This window comes from Polypterus senegalus, chromosome 2, assembly GCF_016835505.1.
Source record: "Polypterus senegalus isolate Bchr_013 chromosome 2, ASM1683550v1, whole genome shotgun sequence".
NCBI lineage: Eukaryota > Metazoa > Chordata > Cladistia > Polypteriformes > Polypteridae > Polypterus > Polypterus senegalus.
Window position 1 is genome coordinate 234418420 of NC_053155.1, and position 27164 is coordinate 234445583.

The following is a 27164-nucleotide window of genomic DNA, read 5'->3' on the forward strand; positions in this document are numbered from 1 at the left end:
TTTTTTTTAGAACTCATTTAATCATTTATCTCATTTAATTTAATCTGGATTTTTAACTCACAGACTGGCACTGTTTTTATAGATTATTTATTTATTATGGAAGAAGCACTGCACTTTTGAACACTTCTTTCTTTGGACTTTTTTGCTTAAAACCATCCGTCCTCTTCTGCTTATCCTAGATCGGGTCGCGGGGGCAGCAGCTTGAGCAGCGATACCCAGACTTCCCTCTCCTCTGCCACTTCTACCTCTTCCAGGGGAATCCCATGGCGTTCCCAGGCCAGCAGGGAGACATAGTCCGTCCAGTGTGTCCTGGGTCCCTGGGGCCTCCTTCCAGTTGGACGTGCCTGGAACACCTCACCAGGGTGGCATCCTGATCAGATGCCCGAGCCACCTCATCTGACTCCTTTTGATGCAGAGGAGCAGCGGTTCTACTCCGACCCCCTCCCGGATGACTGAGCTTCTCACCCTATCTTTAAGGGAAAGCCCAGACTCCCTGCTGAGGAAACTCATTTCAGCTGCTTGTATTCGCAATCTCGTTCTTTCTGTCACTACCCATAGCTCATGACCATAGGTGAGGGTACGAACTTAGATAGACTGGTAAATTGAGAGCTTTGCCTTACGGCTCAGCTCCTTTTTCACCATGACAGACCGATGCAGAGCCCGCATCACTGCGGATACTGCACCAATCCGCCTGTCGATCTCACGCACCATTCTTCCCTCACTCGTGAACAAGACCCCAAGATACTTGAACTCCTCCACTTGGGGCAGGATCTCGCTCCCAACCCTGAGAGGGCACTCCACCCTTTTCCGGCTGAGGACCATGGTCTCAGATTTGGAGGTGCTGATTCCCATCCCAGCTGCTTCACACTCACGCCCTGATGAAGCAAACAGGACAACATCATCTGCAGAAACCAGTGACCCAATCCTGAATCCACCAAACCTGATCCCCTCAATGCCCTGGCTGCGCCTAGAAATTCTGTCCATAAAAATTATGAACAGTGTCGGTGACAAAGGGCAGCCCTGGCGGAGTCCAACTCTCACTAGAAACAGGTTCAACAAGCTCTGACACTGCTTGTACAGGGAACGAAAAGCCCTTTTCAGGGGGTCTGGTACCCCATACTCCTGAAACACCCCCCCACAGGATTCCACGAGGGACACGGTCAAATGCCTTTTCCAAGTCAATAAAACACATATAGATTGGTTGGGCAAACTCACATGCACCCTCCAGTACCCTTTTAAGGGTGTAGAGCTGGTCCACTGTTCCATCATCAGGACAAAAACCACACTGTTCCTCCTGAATCCGAGGTTCGACTATCCAACGGACCCTCCTCTCCAAGACCCCCAGATAAACTTTTCCAGGGAAGCTAAGGAGTGTGATCCCTCTGTAGTTGGAACACACCCTCCTGTCCCCCTTCTTAAAAAGGGGGACCACCACCCCGTTCTGCCAGTCCAGAGGCACTGTCCCCGATGTCCATGCGATGTTGCAGAGGCGTGTCAACCAAAACAGTCCTACAACATCCAGAGCTTGAGGAACTCCGGGCATATCTCATCCACCTCAGGGGCCTTGCCAGCAAGGAATTTTTTGACCACCTTGGTGATCTCAGTCCCAGAGATGGGGGAGCCTACCTCTGAGTCCCCAGGCTCCGCTTCCTCATTGGAAGGCATGTTAGTGGGATTGAGGAGGTCTTCGAAGTACTCCCCCCACCGACCCACAACATCCTGAGTCAAAGTTAGCAGCGCACCATCCCCTCCATATACAGTGTTGACACTGCACTGCTTCCCCCTCCTGAGACACCGGATGGTGGACCAGAATCTCCTCAAAGCTGTCTGAAAGTCGTTCTCCATGGCCTCCCCAAACTCCTCCCACAACAGGCACCGACCACCTTACGGCCACAACTCTGGTCAGCCGCCTCAACAATCGAGGCACGGAACATGGCCCATTCGGACTCAATGTCCCCCACCTCCCTCGGGACGTGGTCGAAGTTCTGCCGGAGGTGGGAGTTGAAGCTGCTTCTGAGAGAGGACTGACTCTGCCAGACGTTCCCAGCAGACCCTCACAATACGTTTGGGCCTACCAGGCCTGACCGGTTAAAAGCACCAGAGCAATTTTTCACCATCCCCTTGCTTTGTGTGTGTTTGTCCTGATTTGCTTGATTCATCCCAGTAATGAGTATCAACAGCGTTTGGGTTTGAGAGGCTCCCTAAGTAAAAGTGGGAAAAAGGAGCCGACCCACACCATAACAGGAGTACTATGGTAAACGGAAACGTTTACCATATACTTAACTATAGCATGTACATTTTGCATTTAAAAATATTTTGAGGTTAATGTAGCATATTGCTGACTGAGTTAACTATATATTCGTACTTCTGTAATTTGAAACAGGACAAAGTTATGGCTTATGTAAACCTTGTATATTCTCTATGACGTGTTCATTACATCAGCTGTATTTTAAGATATTGTATTGCACACAAAAGGAAACTACTGTGTATTAGTTATTTTGGAAAATTAAACATGCAACAGCATTTGAAGCATAAGGAAAGAATATAGTAGTCTTGGAGAACAACATTAGAAAAAAACTTAATGCAAATAAAAAATACCTTTATGTGAATTTCTGTTACTATTCAGTTCATATTCTTCTGATTAAGCACACTTCCGCTTTCAAACACAGTGCAGTATTAAATAATTGCAAATATAGAACAGATTGTGTGTGTGTGTGTATGTATATATATGTATATATATATATAATATATATATATATATATAATAATATATATACACACACACACATACATACATACACAGTGCATCCGGAAAGTATTCACAGCACATCTCTTTTTCCACATTTTGTTGTTATATTACAGCCTTATTCCAAAATGGATTAAATTTATTTTTTTCCTCAGAATTCTACACACAACACCCCATAATGACAACATGAAAAAAGTTTACTTGAGGTTTTTGCAAATTTATTAAAAATAAAAAAAACTGAGCAATCACATGTACATAAGTATTCACAGCCTTTGCTCAATACTTTGTCGATGTACCTTTGGCAGCAATTACAGCCTCAAGTCTTTTTAATATGATGCCACAAGCTTGGCACACCTATCCTTGGCCAGTTTCGCCCATTCCTCTTTGCAGCAACTCTCAAGCTCCATCAGGTTGAATGGGAAGCGTCGGTTCACAGCCATTTTAAGATCTCTCCAGAGATGTTCAATCGGATTCAAGTCTGGGATTTGGCTGGGCCACTCAAGGACATTGTCCTGAAGCCACTCCTTTGATATCTTGGCTGTGTGCTTAGGGTCGTCGTCCTGCTGAAAGATGAACCGTCGCCCCAGTCTGAGGTCAAGAGCGCTCTGGAGCAGGTTTTCATCCAGTATGTGTCTGTACATTGCTGCAGTCATCTTTCCCTTTATCCTGACTAGTCTCCCAGTTCCTGCCGCTGAAAAACATCCCCACAGCTTGATGCTGCCACCACCATGCTTCACTGTAGGGATGGTATTGGCCTGGTGATGAGCGGTGCCTGGTTTCCTCCAAATGTGACGCTTGGCATTCACACCAAAGAGTTCAATCTTTGTCTCATCAGACCAGAGAATTTTGTTTCTCATGGTCTGAGAGTCCTTCAGGTGCCTTTTGGCAAACTCCAGGTGGGCTGCCATGTGCCTTTTACTAAGGAGTGGCTTCCATCTGGCCACTGTACCATACAGGCCTGATTGTTAGATTGCTGCAGAGATGGTTGTCCTTCTGGAAGCTTCTCCTCTTCCCACAGAGGACTTCTGGAGCTCTGAGAGAGTGACCATCATGTTCTTGGTCCCCTCCCTGACTATGGCACTTCTCCCCCGATCGCTCAGTTTAGATGGCCGGCCAGCTCTAGGAAAGATCCTGGTGGTTTTGAACTTCTTCCACTTACGGATGATGGAGGTCATTGTGCTCATTGGGACCTTCAAAGCAGCAGAAATTTTTCTGTAACCTTCCCCAGATTTGTGCCTCGAGACAATCCTGTCTCAAAGGTCTACAGACAATTCCTTTGACTTCATGCTTGGTTTGTGCTCTGACATGAACTGTCAACTGTGGGACCTTATATAGACAGGTGTGTGCCTTTCCAAATCATGTCCACTCAACTGAATTTACCACAGGTGGACTCCAATTAAGCCGCAGAAACATCTCAAGGATGATCAGGGGAAACAGGATGCACCTGAGCTCAATTTTGAGCTTCATGGCAAAGGCTGTGAATACTTATGTACATGTGCTTTCTCAATTTTTTTATTTTTAATAAATTTGCAAAAATCTCAAGTAAACTTTTTCACGTTGTGATTATGGGGTGTTGTGTGTAGAATGCTGAGGAAAAAAATGAATTTAATCCATTTTGGAATAAGGCTGTAACATAAAATGTGGAAAAAGTGATGCACTGTGAATACTTTCCGGATGCACTGTAATCCTCAATATTGTTGTATGTAGAAATATTTGTAAATTTTTATAAACTTTCATTGCATACATTCACTGTAATGTTGATTTTTAAATATATTTGAATGTCTTTTATAGTTTGAATTCTCAAAGTTTTGAATATTTTCAGTAATTGCTTGATATTACACATCATTAGCTTAAAGAGGCCTATTTCTATTGTTTGCAAGAAGAGCTTTTGTTGCCATAACTGAAACATTCAAACTTTTGTTGAATGTGAAAGAAGAGTATTTTCCTTAAGTGCAATCGCTTTATGATAAAGTTCTGATATGACTAGCTCAAACCCACCCATCCATTTCAAATAAAGGGTCTTGCTAGTGCAATGCTCCCTAATCTCAATATTTTTGTGCATTGATTATCCTCCCATCTGTAAAGCTCAATGGTTTTACAAACATTTCACACAGAAAAAAAACTTTGCAACATTGCTCACAATACTTCACAAACAGTGATAAATAGATTTTTATTGCTCACTTCTTTGCTTCTACAGATTCTTTCAGGGGATCGAACATATAATGTCATTGCCAGTGCATATTTTTTTAAACTGCATCACTGGTTCTCTTTTCACCTTTAACATGGAGTGATCACATACAGTAAATGTTATAATGCAATGACAATCATTGTTTATTTACAAGGTGCCTTTTACAAACATTTAAATTTATATACGATATGTCTGAGTAATTTGTAGGAAAGCACAGATTTAAACTTACTGGAGCTTTAAAAATTCTATCAGTGAAAAATGAAAAAAGATAAACCGTAAACTCCCTTAAAGTGTGAGAGAGAGCATATGGAGTATCTCAAGATGTGTTTCTTCTATTTAATCATCAATTAACTAATTCCAATATAAAAAAAGTCTGTTCAACACATTTTGTTTATCATGATCGCCACAACCTGACATGTTTATGAAAGTTTAATAAATGTTTATTGTGAAAAAGCTTGTTGCTAATGCCACGTAGCTCATAAGGAAACAATGTAGCCTCCAAAATTTTTAATCCACGTTCAAATATAATCAAAGCTTACACAATATTAAATGATTTAATCTCAGTTATTCATAGTGGTGATAGTCCTGGTTTTAGGTAATCAAAAAAAAAATTACGCACCTCTTAGCCCTATACACTTTTAATAGGGTGATATTCTTAAAAGCCTGTTGCTTTGGTTGTTTTATCATAAATTAAAAACCTCAGAAAATGAGTTGAAGATTGATCATTTCTTTATGAATAAAGATGGAGACCACATGATTTTTGGTAATAGATGGACACATTTTCAGGTGGCTGTATGGGGTTTTTGGCTTTTTTGCTTATTTTTCCAGTCATTTCCTTTCTAAACAGCTTTATTAATTATGTGAATCCCCAGCTCTTCTTCAGGAGCCTAAAATGTTGACTGGGTCATAATGTACATGTACTAGAAATGTTTGAACCTTTGAAAGCAATTTGAAGTGTCTGTTTTCAAGGATTAAAGATGCTGAGGTAGTGTGGACGAAAGACAAAAATGAAGACTAATGCCTACATGTTTAAAATTAAACAGTAATGTGGATATATCCTAACTCATTGCCACATGTGATTACATACAGCAGAGTTTTCAGGTCAACCCCTGTACCCTCCAAAACAATTAGAAAGATGTTAAAGATCAAGAAAGGAAGAAATTGTTGCAGTTTAGATTGTTTATGTGAACAAAATGTTGTGGTAAATGTGTTAAAGAAGGGAGAATTCAATATTTTCTTTGAACATCAAATTTTATAGAGCCAGGAGACAGAAAATATTGAACTGATGTTCACATCATTATACAATACATCATTCCTTTTGGAACCTGAACATTAATGATCCAATACTACTACTGGTAAGTTTCTTGTAACCGATACATTTCTTTTTAATAGTATCACTTTTTTGTTGCTCTTTCTGGGAAACTTTTACTTGAAGGGAATTCTAGTGTTTCATTTTTTGGTATTGACTGGAAAGTTTGGCAGGTGGGGATTTGTTTTATCTTTGTTTCTTGGTGTCATGGTCTCTGCCGAGAGTGGCACAATGGCACGGGTATAGCCCTCTTGACTTGCAATAAAGAGACCAGAGTTCATGTCCCAGATGCTTCCTGCATAGAGTTTGCATGCCCCTCCCTGTGTCATAGGTTTCCTCTCATTGTCAAAAACATGCAGGTTGGGTGAATTGGCTTTACTAAATTGGCCCTAGCATTTGTTCACCCAGTGATTGCCTGGTGCCCTGTCCAGATGGTGTTCAGGCCTATTGCCCAATGATTACTAGAGTAGGTTTCAACTTGCCCGCGACTCCTATCCTTGGATAAGCAGGTTAGGGAAATGGCTGCCTTAGCCGATGTATCTGTTGTCTGAAGTAAGGCATTGCGGAACTGTAATGGGACTAAGGTATGGTCTGTGCCATCTTAAGTTCATCTCAAGTTGTTCTATTTTGTTTAAATGGTCTTTTTTACACAGTTGGAAGATAAAAACAGAGTTATGTATTTCTGTATGTTCCTGGGGTTGTTTGGGTAGTATTTTAAAGGGGCATCCTTTAACCTGTTTTAAATACCTGTGTTGCCAATGTGTCGAGTTTGTGTTTCCTCACTTCAACTTCATGTGACTGTACCTCTCATATTCTCTACTTGATTGTACTTATATGACTCGTCTTTCACTTGCCTCTTCGACTTATGAAGCCTTAGAATGAATTTCAAACAGTTACAGAATTACTTGTGATCTAAGACGGTCACTGTTGCTTTCCTACAAGAATCCGGACCATTGGTTAAAAATGTTTCCAGATGTTGTAATAAGCACTGCCCTGGGAATTAGGTAGGTTGTAGGTTAGTAGAAGTAAGTAGGTGTAGGATGTTGATGTACTAGTGGAAATGGGTGGTAGTAAAGTGACTTCCTGTTTGCACAGTATGTATTCTCATACTTTAGATCAGTCAAATTTTTTGTTGACTTTAACTACTAAAATCTGTAAGACTTGTATTGTTTGAGCATGGATGCAAATGCCTTTATAAAATATTTGGTAGGTAAAATATTAGCTCCCCTTCGTCAGCATATTACTTATTCGACTCACTCACTTACTTAAATTTCTGTCTGATTTTAAACCTATCTGATCCCTTTTTGCTATTTAATCTCACTGCTGGTGTGTTTTTTTCCTCCTGACATCATTCTTTACTTCTTTCTGAGTCACTGGGTTCTTTTCTTCCTATTTTACTTCTTTCAAATCATAAATACGTTCTCATAGTTAATTTTCCTTTGCTTCCTTCTTTCGTTGTTTACTGAATGTTTAACTTATCCAGGCTGTTGCATTTAACCATAATCGTTACTTTCAACTCCAGTAATGTCATTGACTCTCTGTTTATGTGAATGGTTGTAAAATGTGTTTTTGTAACTTTGATAGTGCTCATAGTTGGTGCATAGAACAGAAAATTCTTTGTGCATGAACTTTGTAGTTAGTGAGATACTAATTGCTGACAAATATTTAGATGGTTCTACATATGTAAATTATTTTGTAATATAAATATTATCCAATTATGGCTAATAAGAAAAGAGAAACTGAAAGTGGAATATTCTGTTATGTTGCTCCAAGCTGATTTTTAATTCTTATTTCAGATGCCCACTATTCTGTATGTATTACCCATAGATATGCTCGTATTTGGTGATACAGTCCTGAGATGGCTTAGGAGAACTTGTAGGTGGTATCCATTATATACTACAAGTTAAATTGTATTTACCAGTCTGCATATTAAAATAAATTATGTCACTACTAAAACAACCCTTTGGAGATCAGTAGTAGTTTTTTTTTTTTCGTTTTATTTATGTTTATTGTCAGTGCAAGGCTTCACATTGCATCTCCACTCATAAAATATTGGTCTGAAATTAGATCCCAACTCTGGCTTTCTTTGAAGCAATAAACACTAAAAATGTACCCTTTATCTGATTTGGAGCAGGATGGATCCCTCTATAAATTTGCCATCCTGGTTTCACACTAAACCTGTTAAGTATGTCCCTAATTCTATAAGCTCTTGAAGTGTGGCATGATGTTGAGAAAGTTACTGGTTCATTTCCTGTTTTATATTAACATAATCACCTCTTCTTATTGCTGGCAGTGCCATCTCTTTTACAATCCTTTTGGTACTTGATGATGTTTATTTTGACTCTGAGCTAGAAACTTTCCAATTACTGAGGTATATGTTGTATGTCCCTCTCCTCTTCCTTCTTTTCTTTCTGCAACACAGATTAATCTTTGTGTCTCACTGTCCTGTCCACATTCTGTATACTCTTTGTATAATTTTTTATGTTTGCTATCTCTAAATTTGAAGTTAGTGGTGTTCTTGTGTACAGCTCTATAATTTTCTGTACTTGTACCAGCACTTTCAGTCTGTCAAGGCGACCTTCCTTCTACACTCCATCTCCATGGAAAGCTTTTTTTAATAACATACTGTATCTTCATCTTTGTGTACCATATGTACCTCACCCCACATAAACTTATTGATGTGCATTTGGTTTTTGATTCTTTGATTCCTGTCCCTTAAACACCTTTGAATCATTTATTAATATGTTTTTTTGGACTTTACCCGTTTACTTGCTGCCTGGTCTGCTATTTATTACTTTTTGACTTCCATTGTATCTCAATTATTATACCTATTTTAATATACAGTACAGTAGATATTCCTTCTCTTGTACCTATTTTCCTTTTTCTTTCACTTCTATCCAGGAGATTTTATTTTGATTCCAATTAAATTAGCACAGCTCTTGTACTGGAAGTTCACAGGTTCTCTCGCTGTTTTAATTTCTGGCAAATCCCTTTCTTTTAATCAAGCTGTGATGGATTTTCAACACCGTGAAATCAGTGAGTTATCTGGCTCCTCTGTGGAAAAGTAGCAGGCCGCAGCATAACTTGTTGGGTGGCTTGCACCATGATCTCAGTTATTTTGTTGATCTGTCATTTTATTTTTTGCTTTCTCCTTCTCATGGGGCGAGTTGGTGAATGACATTGCTGGTATTCGACTTTTCTTACCCATTTTTCTATTCATTTTTTGTAAAATGTTATAATTATAAAGTATGTACTTTAGTTTCCATACTTTTAGACTCTTTAATATTTTCTTTCTCCATTCCCTTCTACTAAAATTATCTTTTTGAACTCTCTTACTAAACAAAATACAGAACCTACAAGTAATTTCTAAAATAAATAACAGACTAAGTAACACATTGGAATAGAGTTTACTATTGCTTGAATTGTGAAAATTTAACACCACTTTCAAGCATACTTAATCTGTTTCACTTCCTTGTGTGGTTAGAAGGACTGGGTGCAAAGCAGGAAGGAGCCCTGGACAGGGCACCAGTCTATCAAAGGGCTGCACCCACACTCATACAGGGCCCACTTTTGATTTGGCACTTAACCTTGCCTGCACATTTTCTATTTTTTATATATACTGTATATACACATACATACCATGGTAGTCAAATGAGCAGGAGGTATAATAAGATTGATAGAGGAAAAAGATCTAAGGATACGAGAAGGAATGGAGATGTAAAGAAGATAAAGATAAGGAGGTGCCAGATTATGGAGGGTCTTGTAAGTAATAAGCAGAATCTTAAAATCAATACGATATTTCATAGGGATCCAATGAAACTGCTGAAGGACTGGAGGAATGTGTTCTATGGGAGGAATTCTGATAATAATTCGAGCTGCAGCATTCTGAAACAACTTTTGTTTGTAAAGGAGTTTGTAAGGAAGACCAGAAAGGATAAAATTACAATAATTAATACGAGATGTAACCAGAGCATTAACAACAGCAACAGTGCTGGTAGCTGAAAGAGATGGATGTAAACAGCTGATATTAGGTAGATGGAAATATGTATACCGAGTAAAATTATTAATATATGCCTAAAATTACAAGGTATTATCAAGAATAACACCTAAGCTCTTAACCTGAGAGGATGAATATATTATAGAATTATCAATAGTCAATGAAGTATCACATTTATCCAAAACAGATTTAGTTCCTACCAGAAGAACCTCTGTTTTATCACTATTTAAGAAAATTAGCAGACAGCCACTATTTAACTTCTGCAGACAGTCAGAGAGGGAAGAAGGTGGAAGAGTGGAATCAGGATTAATAGACAGATGGAGCTGCATGTCATCAGCATAGCAGTGAAAATGAATGTCACATGTCCTAAAGATATGACCAAGGGGCAGAAGATAAATAGAAAGGGACCCAAGACAGAGCCCTGGAGAACACCACTAACAACTAGGCTAACTTGTGATCTGAAATGTTTTAATTGTGCAAACTGTGTACAACCTGAGAGATAAGATTTAAAACAGGCATGTGGAGTGCCAATAATACCAATCAATTTTAATCTCTGAAGAAGAATCAAGGAGTACAAGTTGGTTAACAGCCCAGAGTCATCTGCCATCAGCAGGTCATTGGTGATTTTAACCAGGGCTGTCACAGTGCTGTTAAATGGACGACAGTCAGACTGAAATTGTTCAGACAAATAGATTGTCAGTAAAGTAAGAGTGAACCTGCTCAGCAACAGTTTTTTTCAGTGTTTTTGAAGTGAAAGGTAATTATTTAGGTTGTAGGGATCTGCACCAGATGTATTGGGAATTGGAGTTATTACAGCTGTTTAAAAAAAAAATAGAGGAACAAGATCAGAGATGAGGGAAGAATGTATGATGTTAGTTATTAGAGAGGAAAGAAAAGACCAAATAAGTACGAACTGAATCCAGCTGACAGGTAGAGGGTTTCAATTTTTTATCAATACCAAATATTTCCTCCACAGTTTGGAAGCTTAAAAGTGGTAAGAAAAGAAGGGGGATCATAAAATGCTCCATGTACAGAATTTGCAAAAAGTAATCAACTGCTGTGGATATTTGTGTATAATATATATAATATATATATATGTGTGTGTGTGTATAAAGCATGATCAAATGGGACTTTCTAGCATGATTTCAAAGAGTACATTTGCCTCATTTTCACTGTTTTTTTTTTTTTATTCCTTAGGAATTAGCAGTAATGAAGCAAACCCTAATAAACATGCATACACGTCGACATGGAGATGAATTGTCACTTCATCAAAATGGAGCACCAACTGCTGTGAGAGTACAGAAAGTGATTATCAATGATGATGATGAAAATATTTTAAAGCCCAAACCAACCTTGTTTGTAAGTGAGATGTCAGTTTACTATATTAATAACTCTCCAACCTGTGTTTGGTTTTCCAGATACACACTTTTAAGATTTTTTTTTCTTTGAATTGTTGCTATTTCATTAGTTTCACTTTTATTTCAGAACTTCTGTAAAATCAATATTTGTAATCTTGCAAGTCCCAATATGCTGAATCTTTTTAATGAGGTCAGTGAGACATATGTTTAATGACTTTGTACCATAATTCAGGATAGGTTTCTCTGTTTGGAATTTCAGCACAGACAAAACAATCTACATCATCAGCAGTTAATAATTTTTTTTACAAAGTAACCAATAAATACATGTGCGGCAAACTCCATTTTTGTAATTCTCAAGATTCTTTATTTGTCACATGCATAGTTATACAGGACAACACGCAGTGAAATGCATCCTGATCCGTTTATCCAAAACTGTGCAAAGTTACAAAAATATCAGTTAGATTAACAAAAAATCATAGATTGAAAGATAACAGTATAGTAGAACATAATAAATAACTAAAATTATATGAATAAAGTAGAATTAAATGTTAAGGTGCAATAGTGTAGTGATTGCTGTATAAAAACCAAAGTTAGACTGGTGCATAGTTAAATGAGGCAGTTTGTTTGTGCTACTGCAATCTTTATTTTTTTATTCTTTCTAATTTTCCTACTTTCATATCCTTTAACTTTCTCCACGTGTATAGTGACCACTTTTTTTTTTTTTTTTTTTTGAGCCTTTCGAATTACACTGCTTTCCCTAACCTGCTCTGCATGTGTTTAGCGCCGGCATTTGTGAACGTCTTTATGAAGTTCTACTTTGTCTTTTAATCTGTCTTTTAATTCTGAGCCGGATTGGACGTGCTTTTTTTCAATTCCACTTGTTCCGGGCTGATAATTACTTTCTTTATTTTCTGAATTTGCACCTCGATTATTCTTTTTCTTTTGTGCTCTTTTTCTCTCCAACACTTTTGAGTCTCTTTTCTCCGCGCTGCTTTCTTCTTTGCTTAGATGTCGACATTTCATTTATAACGTATTGTCCTTATACGCTTTATATGCACTGAGACCTTGGATCTGTGTGTGCTCAAAGCTTCCTTTACAGAACTGAATGTTTTGCTGCCTCTTGGCTTATTTGATATTGATTGTAAGTAGGGCATGTCTTGCAAGAATCTCATGTTTCACGTCATCGCTAGACAGTCTTGGATCATTCTCTTGGCACAAAGTCTCATGTTTAAGGTCCCTGCAAGACACTCCATGGCCATCTCGCGGTCTCTTTTAAATGTCTTCCGTGATCTTCATGTGAAGATCATGTCTCTATGCCCTTTTTTTCTTCCTAGGATTTTGTTTTTATAATAGAGATGTAACTGTGTCATCTAACAGTTGGATATGTTCCTTTTTCTACAGTAGAAGCTGCATTTTTCAGAGGAACAATTAAATCATGTAAGACACTTGACTAACATGCTTCTTGATTGTTGCCTGGAATGTGAAGACTATTCCCCAGGCTGGCAGAGTAGGTGTGCAGTCCCCATATTCATCAATCTCCTTGGGGGTAGTGTACTGGAATTTACACACCATCTGATAGCTAAACTCCAAATCCAAAAGGAATACTAGCGCCATGGCACCATTGATTAACTTTTTGTTCTTGCACAGATATCTGAGAGTATGTGGGAGCATGTTAATCCTGTCTATTGGTGCTTTTGGACTGTGAAAAAGATGGATTGTGTTCACAATGGAATTATGTAGAAGTTGCTTTGAGAGTCTGAGTTTCCTGCACCACGGCTGAATGCTATTCAGTGTCTGTTTTTGTAGATCAAAAGTTGTTTAAACATACTTGTGGTCTTTATGTGGTCAGCATTGGATTCTACAAAGGTGTACTGCTTGTCTTTTCTGTTCAGTATTTTCATTGACAAGATACCAAGGTGCAGTCAAGGTATGTAGCATATGAAATTTGAAAAACTAAGAGTTACATCTTTGCTGTTTGCAGAAGTTGTTATGCTCTTGGCCTCATCATTCTGTGCCCGCCAATATTGGAGTGGTTCACAGCTGAATGCAATGCAGTAGGGGTGAGAATTAGTAACTCCAGATCTGATAAATTGCATTCCTGAAAAAGATAACATTTGTCAACTTTTGGTAAAAGGTTGAAAACTGCCCCCTGTGGAATAGTTCAGGAAAATTGTTGTCTTGTGCACTAGTACAGATAGGGGCATTTGACAGATTAACCAATGCTTCTATTACACCGTTCCAGTTTTGTACTGTGGTAGTGAAGTAAACATTAAGTCCTAGGATAAAGTTTTCAGTTTATCATTCTTTTTGCAACTGTATCCCCATCCCCATCCATGGTGTTGAGCTCTGAATAGATTAAATGAGATTCCTTTGAAGGGTCGCTGAACTCTCTCAAGTATAAAGTGAAGAGCTAATCAATACAGGAGGATCTTAGAGTAGACTACTGATGTGTACCTGCTTGGGAAACCAAGGCTAATCTCATGACACACTTGTTTGGGAGTTTCTAAGAATTTTCCAGGTGGAGGATTTGGATTCCCTAAAGGTTGCTGGAGTCAGAGTGGCTAGGGATGTGAAAGTGAACTTTATACCTATAGTATACATGCCCAAATATATATGTAATATTTGCTACTTTAAATATATTGTAGTTGCATGTAAATGTAACATTTACTTACCATATATGCTCACGTATGTTAGGTCTTGAAACCCAAAATATTAACCATAAAATCAGACCCCTACTTATACATTGTTCAAAAATGCGACACTTAATTTTTTTATTTATTTACATCTTATTGCCTCAGATCTCACATCAGTTTCTCAGATGCATTGCATTTTGTTGCAGTAGCAGTTACCAGTTTCGCTACTTCAGCAACGTTTAATTTAAAACCAGCTTCATATTTTCTTCTGATTGAACGCTCCATCATAGATAAGGGATGTTCTTACGATAAAGGTGTATGAGGATGTGAGATAAAAAAACACAAATCAGTGCAAACGTTGCTTCAGAATAGTTCGGGTATTCGGGCACGAGAGAGAGAGAGAAGAGAAGGAGGTAGGTTAGAAGCATGCTCTGATACAGTGCATTGCCGCACCCTCATTAAAAAAAAAAGCCTTGTGCTCCATGGTTACTCTCTCATGTGGACATTAGCATATCATAATCCCTTGTACCAATGGTGTGAGTTTTCCACATTTGACTTATACAACCAAAGTTATAAAATACCAGAAATTAAACTGTAAAGTTAAGCCCCGACTTATCTGTGGGAGAACTTATCCGCGAGTATATATGGTACTCTACTATGTAGCTCTGATTTATTTTTTTTGTTGTCATACTTGCCTCATTCTGGCTGTTGTTTTCTCTACGTTTCCCTGAGATACTGAATCAACTATTCGTGAGCCAAAGAAGCCTAATGAGCAAGTGGTTGGTTTTTGATATTTTTCAAATTTAAGCCTTTTTCTAAAAAAATTGGTAAAGTTCCTTTCAGCTGAGATTCATTTGTAAATCCCTATTTACTTAATTTTTTGAAGGAAATATGATTTGAATGACCAAAAAGTACCACTTTCTGCTTCCGTGCTTGGTAACTTGTGCCATGTATCTGTTGTTTACTGTGCATTTCCTAACATTAGTGTAAATTATACTATTGATCAATTAGCATTAGCACCCATTATTTTTGATGAAGCGTTCATTTTAAAGTAATAGGTGACAACCACTCTACTCACTTCATTCACAAACTTAAACATTTCTCTTATCATCTTTTAATCTCATCGCATCTCCCTGTCTGTTTTTCTTGGTGAGGATTGTGTTCATTTTGCTTAAATCAAAAAGTTTTTGGGCATTATTATGTCCTTATAGCTCATACTGTGAAATCAGTCTAGTAGCTTTTTTTAATATAAACAACTTTTATGCATTTGTTATAGCTTGGAGATCAAAATTCCACAAGGTATTCTTGATAAGGCCTTACAACTGTGATGTACAGCTTTAAGGATACCCTCGGTTGTCTTGTTTTTCTCATAGCTTGTGATGTAACGGAAAATCCTGTTAGCCATCTATAAAGAGGGAAAAAAAAAACCCAGGAAAGTCAGAAGGGGTTAGATGTCCTAGATACTCAACCTGTGTGCCTCCATCATTGTCTGGTCCAAATAGACCATGTTCAAGGTAAGGCAATGGAGTATATGGAGTTACTGCCGTGTGTTGAGTTGCACTCACTGGACTTCTTCAAAGTTGTGACAGACGTGGAGGAAGAAAGGAGATGGCTTAGTTTTTCCATAAATCATTACTCATGAGGCTAGTAGAACCATTCTTCCAAAACCAAGAAGGGTATTATCTAAATAGCTTTTGTTTTAATTGACCCTAGAGTATCAGTATCCCAAGAGCTCTTGGGATTCAAGAAGAAAATTATTATTATTATTACACTGGTATACATTGGTTTTGGTGCCAACGATGTCTGAACGGTTTTATATTAAGTTTATGGTGCTGATTAAGAATATGACTTGGGTTTTGTCCGATTGGCTCTAGTTTCTGAGATATTTAATAGTTAATTAATTAACGCAACACGTTTGAAAGGAATTCAGAATTGCAAGAATAACTCCCAAATTTCTGAAGTTAGCAGGCATATCTTGCACCAATTCTTCATAATTGTCTGCTCTGTGATTACCCAAGTAGTTCTTCACAACAGAGACAAAACTCTTCCAGGCCGAAGCCTCAGTGTCATTCATGCATTTTGTAAAATTGGAATTGTTCATCATGAGTTTATGAATCTGAGGACCATCCAAGATTCCAGCTTTTAGTTTTTCCATGCTCAGTCCAGGGAATGATCTACAAATGTACTTGAAGCAATAACCCGTTTTGTCCAAATCCCTAACAAAGTGCTTCTTCAATCCTAGCTTAATATGAAGCGGTGGGAGAATGATTTTGTTCTTGTCCACCAGCGGCTTGTTGATGATATTCACAGCGCCAACAATCATTTCTTCCCTTGTAGGCCATGACACTTTTGTCCAATGATCTTGCTTTGCCCTGCTATCCCAGAGGAACATGAAGCATGGCTATTTTGTGTATCCAGATTGCTGTCCAAGCAAGAAGTTCACCATTTCAGATCAACACAAATCGACCACTGATGTTCATGATAACAGATTTTCTGTAATACGATTTTTACATTTTCGTATTCTTCTTTAAGTTTTGTTGAGTGAGCAATGAGAAGAGACGCATAATGGTTACCATTGTGCAAGAGAACACATTTCAAGCTTCTAATGGAGCTGTCCATTGTGACAGATAGGGGGCACTGTCATCCCCTTGAACCCCCAGACGACACATCAGGCGCCAGATAAAAGTCCAATAATTTGACTTTTTTTTTTTATAATACAGTGCACAAATCACCCTCCACTCCACTATATTCATAAACCAATAATCAATCCTCCTACTCCCAGAAACATTGTCCCTCTGCCACCTGACTCGGTTCACCCGTCTGGGATCTCTCACAGTATCTTATAGTCCTTCACCTGGAAGTGCTTCTGAAACCTCAGTCCATGTGACTTCCTAGCAGTTCTGGGTCAGATCAAAACTCTTCTTTTTCATCCCGGAAGTACGTCACTTCCGCGTTATAGGTAAAATAGAGGTCTCTGGGCCTCCCTACAGCGTCCCCTGGCAGCCCCGACATTATCCAGCAGGGCTGTACAGGAAAACTCAAATGTCCATGATGCTCTGTTGTAATTCTGGGCACCTCCACACTGCAGGGAGGGCTCCATCTGGCGGCATGGGGTTATTGGCTGGGATGAATGGCCGGCCATATATCACACTACAAAAAGCCGCCAGTCTTCTGGTCGATATTCTGTTAGTCCAATTTGAAGTACTATTCCTGGGATATCATTGCAGTATACAAGTTCTTCCTCTTGGTTGAAATATGGGAGAAGCCTCTCTTCTATTGTCTGATAGGCTGTAATTTTAACTTCCGCCTTTATAAGATTTCGTTCATTAAGTCTGGACGCTTAAAGTTCAGATGCTTGCTTGGAGAGATGTAAGTCTTGAATCAGGTCATTGAGTTCTTTTTGGCTTAATAGTTGAGGCGTCGAAGAGCTTCCCTCAAATTCACTTCCACTGCTACTACCTGCCATATACTCCAATCCCTGCCTCTCTTCAGAGCCTGACAGTGGCTGGTTTGGTAGTCTGGTAAACACTGGTATGGGAACATCATTGCCGTGTGGAATAGGTCGTCTTGCTGATTCCAAATCAACATAATCCCACCGAGCTTTCTTGTAACGATTAAAGCCTTTAATCTTTACAGCACAAAAATAACAATCGTCATGGTGGTTTTTCGGTTCTCTCCATACCATTGGCACACCAAAGTTCAAACTTTTTCTTTCACCTTTTGTCCACTGTCATAGGTACTCCACACATGTTTTGCAAACCATATATGGAGCCCAAGACTTATCCTGGTCTCCAAGCTGTACTCCAAAATAAGCCAGGTATACTCAATGCACAAAGTCTGAGATATTTCTTCTTTGTTTTTCAACAATGTACTCTCCACAGATGTAGCAGAATATATCAAGATTGTTGATGCAGGCTCTTCTAGATGAAGTCATAATTTTTACATGTATTTATATACTTATTAAGACGGAACTTTTTGGGTATAAACCAAGACTGGGTTGACAAACTTGTACTGTAGCCGACTTCTTTCCTCTGCAAATTCACAGTTGAATTCTGGCTTCAAAAAGTCGCTTTTATAGCATTGTAGGCCTACAAATTGAAATACAGAATAATTATTTGGGATATTTCATTACCTAAGACACTGTGAAAGAGTCAAAAGACAGACCAAAAGCTATTGCATTTGTTATCACACACAAGTCGCATTGCTGGAATGCATTATTTTCATGGATGTCCATTATCTCAAAAACTAGAACCAGTAATTGGATTTTTGAATTCAGCACCCTCAAAATACCCTAAATCCATTCAAAAAACCATGGCACCTGAAAAGAATTTTTTTTTGTTGACCTGTGTTATTATTATTATTATTATTATTGTTTTACTCCCCTCACTCTATTTTGTATGCCTGTTTGTTGATGAGATCACATTAAAAAATATAATTTATTGCTAATAGAAAAAGTATGGGTGCCATACTTGAAATGATTAAGAAAGGTGCATGAGCACAAAGAGATCAGAAACACTCCCATGTACCTTTGCTAAATGAAAGAAGGCTCTATATTACAGTGAAACTGATATCTCCATAATATCTGCACTAAACAAGCACCACATGTCTTCATATAATGAGTATTGATTAATCTCACTGATGATGGTTTATGATTGGATTAATTTACTTAGATAACACACTGGGTAACTCTAACTAAAATATTAGTCAGTAAACCAGGTTAGAAACTTACATCAGTGGTTCTCAAAGTGTCATCTGTAAACATGAGTTGTATGGTCTGCAAGTTGACATTCATCATATCAGAGGAAAAACTTAACAGAACATATCACATATCAGACTTTTAAATCACTCAGAAATGGCAGTTTATTATATACTTGCATAGGTGTTTATTCATAATAATCAGGTTAGTGCCCTTCATCTGCACTACAAAATAAGCTTTGATTCATGAGGAACAAGTCTAAAACTACCACAGTGGAGCACAACTTTTACTTCACTCCTTTTTCTTCCAGCTCTGCTTATCCACCTGTTGTGACTGCTCAATGTCTTTTTCACGCTTGACACTTCTTTCAAACACAGTCCCTTTCCATTTAAACCTTTAACGATCACTACGCCGGTCTCTGTTTTTAAATTAACTTTGACAACAGTCTGGAGAGCCCTTCTCTAGTCATGGAAATCCTATAATTCCAAAAAGCATGTGACATGTGATGCTTTTGCTGTTTCAAGGCTGTCCGACAATTGGTATGGTCTAGGAGTTGTTATGAATCAAAGGTTAAAATCCAGAAATGCTATATTAAAATTTTGTTTACAGTATAAATACCTTTAGTAAAATATATGCCTTCAAAAAGTATTCAGAACCCTTCAATTTTTACACATTTTATGTTGCAGCTTTATGTTAAAATCCTTCAAATTCTTTATTTCACTCATCAAACAACACTTAATACCAAGAACAACAAAGTGAAAAACAGGATTTTAGAAGTTTTTGCAATTTTTTTAAAATTGATCAAAAATGGAAAAATCATATTAACTCAAGTAGCTTCATTGAAGCAGCTGCAATTGCGGCCTGCACTCTTCTAGGATATGACATGACAAGCTTTCCACACCACTGAATTTGGGAATTTTCTGCCATTATTCTCACCAGATCTTGTCATGTTTTGTTGGGTTACATAAAGACCATCAGTGGACAGTTATATTTAGGTCCCTCCAGAGATGTTTGTTTGGGTTGAAGTCTGACCCTGGCTCGGGCACACAAGAACATTTACAGAGTTGACCCAATACCACCTGTGTTATCTTTGCTTTGTGCTTAGGGTTCAGATCATTCTGGAGCAGGTTTTCATTAAGGATGTCTCTGTGCTTTCTTCCATTCTACTTTCCCACAACCGTCTTCCAGTCCCTGCTACTGGAAAACAACTCCAGTGCCTGTTGGTGCCACCACCCTGATTCAATGTAGGAATGGTATTGCACAGGTGATGATTGTTGTGTGGTTTCCTCCAGACATGATGCTTAGAATTGAAACCAAATAGTTCAATATTGGCTTCATTAGACCAACCTCTGAAAGTCCATTTTGTGTCCTTTTAGGTGTTGACTGACCATTTAGCCATATAGTCCAGATTAGTGGAGTGTTACAGTGAAGGTTCTCCTTCTGGAAGTTTCTCCCATTTACACACAGGTTCTCAGAAGCTCAACCTTCTCCCCCTGATTGCTAGGTTTTATCGTGCCACAAACTATATGAATAGTCACTGTTGTTCCAACCTTATTCCGTTTAAAAATTATGGAGGTCATGGTGCTCTTGAAGATCTTCAATGCTGCAGAAATGTTTTGTAACCTACCCCAGATTTGTGTCTCAGCACAATCCTGATTCTAAGCCCTGCTTGCAATTAATTGGACCTCATGGCTTGTTTTTGTCCCTATGCAGATTGCTAATTGTGGGACATTATATAGTCAGTTGTGTGCCTTCCTTAATCATGTGTACTGTAATCAATTTGAATTTACCAGAAATGGACCCTTAAGTGTAGAAACATCTCAATGATGTTCAGTAGAATGGGATGCAATTAAGCCATAGTAAAGTATCTGAATACTTGTGTCAGTGTGGTATTTCAGTTTTTAATTTTTAATAAACATCCCTGTTTTTGTTTTGTCATTCTTGTGTCTTGTTTGATGAGGGAAAAATTAATATAAATGATTTTAGCAAAAGGCTTTCTGAAGGCACTTTCAATGTGGTAATTGTAGGGATGTCACAAGAAACGAGTTGATAACAAAGTTCGAGTACTGGCTTTTGTACATTTTGTATATTGTTTTACATTAACTGGGTAAAAGTTGGTACTGCAATTGTGTGACTGCAAGTTGATGGATTACTACAGAATACACAGTAATTAATACGTAAGAAAAACGGAGTTAAACCACATATAAAAATGGCTCATTGCAAAGGTCATATCTGGAAATGCTTTTTGTTTGATGCCATAAAATTGTAGCCCTAGATAGAAGGAAAAAAGGAATTTTTTACTTGTTATTAATTTATATAATTTAAAAAAAAGACAAAACACACTCACACAGGCTTTCATTGTTGTATCTTTGATCTCATTATGGAGTTAGTTCAGAAAAAGATTCATGCGATGTGATGGATCAGATATGAGCTGTAGTGTCACAATGTTGTAAGAGGAGACAAAATTTAGGGCAGAGTGGTGGCTTTGAGGCTAAGGATCTGTGCTGGTATCCCGAAGGTTGATGGTTTGAATCCCCATCACTGCCAAAAGAGATCCTACTCTGCTGGGCCCTTGAGCAAGGTCCTTAACTTCTAATTGCTCCAGGGGCGTTGTACAATGGCTGACCCTGCGCTCTCACCCCAAGGGGTATGTGAAAACTAACAAATTCCTAATACATGAAATTGTATAAGATGAAATAAAGAACAAAAACATTTTGTTGCAAGGTTAATCACTTTTTAATATCATGTCTGACATAGTCCATAAAAAGTAACTGAGATTTTTGCATTCTTTCTCTGATTGCTTTAAGTACATCTACAAATGTCTGTTTAAGCATCTATCCACTTTCTAACCAGTTTATCCATTGGGTTAATGCAACTGGGATTCCATGGGACCTATTTTGCTTCAGTGTGATCAGGACTTCACAGCTATTGCAAGGGAAATAGTGCTTAGTTCACACCAGGGAGGCTGGAGTAAGGCTTTTAGAATTATCCATCATTTGCTTCAGAAATATTTTGGTACTGATGTCAGATAACTGGTATCAATATTGAAGTGAACTGATCTAACACTAATAGCAACTAAAACTCAAGGAAAGTTTGTGGAAAAATGGCTGTTTGGCTTTTCTATAAAGGCAAAGAAATGAGATGCTCCATTTGTTAACGCCAAAAAAAAAATTGTTTAATTATTTAAAGTACTGTGATTGTGCCATTTATCACGATGGGAAAAGTGGCATCTAGCATGTGACATTAATAAATATGAATATGCAAACACTAATTTGTGTTATTTGTTTGGTTTTTGAAGTCAGTGTTCTTTATATAATCCCTAAAATGTGAAGAACATAGTGAACACATATATGTCATATATTTGAATGGTACATTGGCAAATGTAATTCAGTCTTCCAGTTGCACTGCATATTCTACCTCTGGATTAGTTTTCAGGCAAAGCAATAAGAAAGTCTTGCCAGTCATATAAAATGCTTTGAGAACAATACAACAGGGTGTTTTACAGAAGTTCTGAAACAATGGATTTTTTTTTTTTAAAAAAAGGAGAGACAGATTTGGAAAATTAACACACCAAAATTTTGTGACACTTGCAAATTGGATCAATTTGACATTGCTATTTAATATGTTTTTAACCAGCTAATAATGCAAATATAAATCTTAGAAATAGCAAATTTTACAAACTTAAAAAAGAGGGATTCTCTGACAAACCATATTTTAAACGTATGTTTTGCAAGAATAGCTGTAACAAGTTTGTTTAAAATTATAAATACCCTGAATTATCCTAATTTGCTAATTCAAAAGTTCAGATACAATGAATTTTTATTTTTAGTATGGATTTTATGCAGAGAATAAATTTGAAATTTGCAAATGGTGATATTATCCTTTATAAACCCTGTTCAATAGTCCCCACAAGATTATAAAATTCCCCCTCATTTGTTGGTACACAGGGGGAATCCCCATGTCTATCGCACATTAAAATACAAGCTCTGCATTGTGTTACTGTATGATATTCATAAATGCCAGTGCTAATTTACTTAAATAATAGTTGGCTAACATCTTGATGAATATACCAGTATTTTAAAGGAATTGTATTAGTATTTACTGTATATATTTTATACTCTATTACAGAAGAAAACACAATATTGTTCCCTTGAATAATTGAGATAATTTTAATGAGTAGTCGTTGAATGAGATTTCTGTTTTTAGCTGTGGTATCCAATATTGAGTACTATAAAAATTTCACTGGTATTGGTATTGAATAATAAAATTCTGGTATTGTGACATCCTAAATTGTAAAACAAAATTATGCTAACAAGTGTCAATTTTCTGTAGATGGTTCACTGTAACTTTCATTTTTAATAAATTGGTCCATGTTCTCTTTTGATTGGATCAATATATTGTATATTGACACTGCTGCTAGAAAGAGAGAGAGAGTCTCATGATGGTACCTGTGCAGTTTTCAATTCTGAAACAACTATCTTTAAAGTTGTGGCTGATGTTCGTATTTAGGCCGACTCCTATTTAAATTCTTCCCTATTTAAGTCCCCCCAACCTTTTTTGATCATCTGTCTTTTCTAAATGACAAGTATTTATTCATATTGTACTTATACTATCCATAGGACACATTTAAGGGTTTTTAAAGCTATAATATTACTTGAGCTATTAATTTTCTTTCCCTCTGGAATATTTTTCACTTTGAATAGATTTTGAATTAAAAGTACCCCTCTAGTCTTTCTTTTTTACACTACTTCCTAAGTTTGCATCATCTTATTGAAGAGATATTAAATAACAATCTCTCCAGCTAGTGAAAGTTTGCAAGCATTTGATTTCCTGTGACTAAACCCAATAGTATAAAAAAGTGCCATATTTCTGAGTATAATGATTTTTGAAAAGATTTATAATATATGTAACATGGTTTTTGTCCCTTTCTTTTAGACCAACCAAGTGGTGCCTGATTGGTACAGAAAGCTCAAGCAGAAAAAATGATTTTTTGTAGTTGAAATATTTCATCAGAGGCAAGAAGATATTTTCAGGAAATGGATTATGCTACATGTAAATGTTGCTGTTCGTGTGTGTATGTATGTATAATGTAGTAGTATTTTTTGATTATTGTTGTGAAATGTGTTTATTTACTGAAAAGTGTATTTTTTAAATATTGTTTAAAGTAATGATGAAATGCATCATTCTCACTTATTCGCCATGTAAATTACCTTACCTGCTTTTCTGCTGTAAGAAAAATAATTGTGTTTCCTTAATGTGAAATATAAAACTAGTATTTATTGAAACCATAGTTTCTTTAATTAAAGGGTAAGAAATGACTTAACGCCAAAAGAGTTTGTCACCAGTTTCATGTGTTTTCCTTTTGTTTTGAAAAATGTCACTTAGCTGTTTTAAAATTAAAACACCATTATCATCAAGAGGTTTTGTGTTACCATAATCTCAAGATACCATATATTACATTTGTATTGTATGTAAAGGCACAATTAATTTTTTTTTCCAAAAAAGCAATTTTAGTTTGTGTACCAAGCAAATATATGCAATGCAAGGTACAGTAATCTTCTGTTACCACTTACCTGAAGACAAAAAACAATGCTTTACTTATAACTCCTTAGTAAGTTTAATACCAATGTAAAGTACCAAAGGATATATGCAGTAGCGTTAAACCTAAACAGATATTTCATTGACATGTCATTTTTTACTATAAGAATTTACACTTTAATATCCTAAAACTGAAAGATAAAAATATTGTGTGAAGTGAACCTTAGAAATTAATTTTAACCTCTCACTCACTGCAGATTTAAAATATGTACCAATTCATTTATGATTGCCACAAATGGTAATGTAGTAAAGGAAATATCCTACCCAAAAATTTATTTTCAATATGTTACTTGTGTTTTTTGTAGTGATGACTGAGAATTATTTTTAATCTCATATGTTCTTGGAGAACGACGATAAAAACATTTATGAATGTACAGGTTTCATTTGATGGCAGGGCATTAAACCAAATGTCTACCACAATATCTTGCTCCCAGCCACACTCATTTTTACCAGGTTTGTTCATAGTTGCTGATTAACCTTTAACACACGTATTTGGCATTTGAAACAAAACTACAGTACTAATAGTAAAGTTTGTCACCATCTTGTAAAAGTTTGTATACTGTGACATAATCAGATATTTTAAACATCTATAAAAATTGTAACTACAATTTGAGCAAAAGATTTTTTTCCTCTCCTTAAATATATGCTGGTATATTGTTAGCCTGAAATCTATGTGTTAAGGTATGTTTGAATATTTGTATAATGTAATATGTAAAAATGTTTAAATGTGTAAAAAAATATTCTTTTACACCTGAAGAATTGTGTGAAACCATTGTTTCTGTATTTAATTATGCAAACAATTACAAAAATGGTGTTTTAGCTCAGTAATATTTTTCAAAGAAATTTACATAATAATAATAATAATCATCAATACAAAGTAAAGCACTGTATATATATTCCTCAATATAACTCATTTAGGATAGCCAAAAGTGACCATGTTCTGGATAAAGTCTGTTAGAAAATGACATGACATAACTCATTTAACTTTAGTGACTCACTGAATAAACATTAATAGTAAATGTACTTTCTCTTAAAGTGATAGTAACAAATTATATTACAATTTTTATGATTGTCTTTTCTGGAATAATTATAATTTATTCATTTTAGTAAACATGTCATCACAGTAACTTAGTATTTATTTATATTTCCTTTTTGTGTTAATTAAGTGGAGCATTGTTTATATATATATTTTTTATGTCTTTTCTGGAATATTTATAATTTATTAATTTTTAATAAACGTTTCACCACAGTAACTTAGTATTTATTTATGTTTCTTTTTTGTGTTAAATGAAGTATTGTTTATATCTTTTTTTTTTATAAAATTGACAACTTCACTCCTTCTGTGCAACAGTCATATCCTGAAAGAAATGATTAAGTTGTATATTTTCCATGCTGTATACATTAAGTGCGTATGAGCAGCTTTCAGTTTGGAGCTTTTACTGGTGACATTAAATTGTTCACTAACAATTCATTAAATTCACCACCTATCTCAACACTACTAGACAACAGATAGACAAAAATATTTTAGATCAGTGTAAATTAAAAATTAAATATACTATGTAGTTTATTTAATTCTTCTAAGCCCATTTTAAAGTTATGCTGACAGATTAATAATGTATTCACTTCAGAGTAACTGTGTTACAGACGTGCTCCATTGAGAGCTTTGGTAAACTGGTGTTCTTGACTTTTAATAATTTAAAGTTTTTCAAATGATTATTGGTTTCCAGACATATTTCTTTTTGTTGTTGAGCCTTTCCTCCTATATCAAATACATTTGTAAAGTCAACTAATTTCCATTCCTATCTGGTAGGTCACTGTTAGATAAAGCATTTTTATCATTTTCATACCTTAAGTTTATGAGAATGTATAACTGAACTGACAAACAGGTCAGCAGCAGCTGAATGTTAGGACAAAGATGTAACAAAATGTTCTCCAAGTGAAGACATGTCATGTCCAGTTCTTCTTTTTGTAGCTTTATCTGAGCCATCATCTACATAGCATGGTGTTTACACAAGTATTTTGTTATTTGATATGGAGTCTGCTGATTGTTTTAAGTTGGTTGCTTCATTATCTTGATGTTTTGTCTTGTATCATAGATTACATTATCCACTGTTAAGCTATTGCAGTCATTCAAAAGCATTTTATTGACCCTTTGAACTGTTTTCTGTGATGGAAGTTTTAGTATTTTTGTAACTTGAATAACAAACAGCTAAGTATATGGGGCTTTTATAAATGCTTAGGATTTGCAATTGTTGAATGTATGTTACAAAGGTGATTAGCTGTCTAATCAAGTAAATCAAAGATGAAAATAGATGGAAAGCTCTGTTCAAGTGTTTAACAGGCATCATTTTTAAATGTTAATTATGCCAGGTTATACTAATCAGGCCATTCTACCCACCTTCTTCTGGTTAATTCTCAGACCAGTCAAAGCATATAAACTCTCCATTGTATTCCAAGAACTACCCCTTGGGTGAAAGTTGAGTGCAATACTAGTGGGGAGATAGGCAAGAGTGGTTAATGTACATAGCATTATTTAAATGTAATCGTTAATACACTGTCACACTTTTAGAAAAGGCTTTCTGGTTTAAACAAAAAGTCCCATTTTTAATTGTTTTTAGGTATTATATTTATTAAACATT

At 36.5% G+C, this 27164-nt stretch overlaps 1 protein-coding gene across 1 annotated transcript in view; it reads left to right on the forward strand.

Moving 5' to 3' along the window:
- pibf1 (progesterone immunomodulatory binding factor 1) overlaps window positions 1-25281 on the forward strand; it is a 186768-nt gene extending 161487 nt beyond the window's left edge. Inside the window, exons 17-18 of the mRNA XM_039745337.1 lie at window positions 11438-11599; window positions 23863-25281. Of these exons, the coding sequence (XP_039601271.1) occupies window positions 11438-11599; window positions 23863-23913 (213 nt within the window). The 3' untranslated portion in view covers window positions 23914-25281. The remainder of the gene's footprint in view (window positions 1-11437; window positions 11600-23862) is intronic.
- Window positions 25282-27164: the final 1883 nt, after the last annotated feature.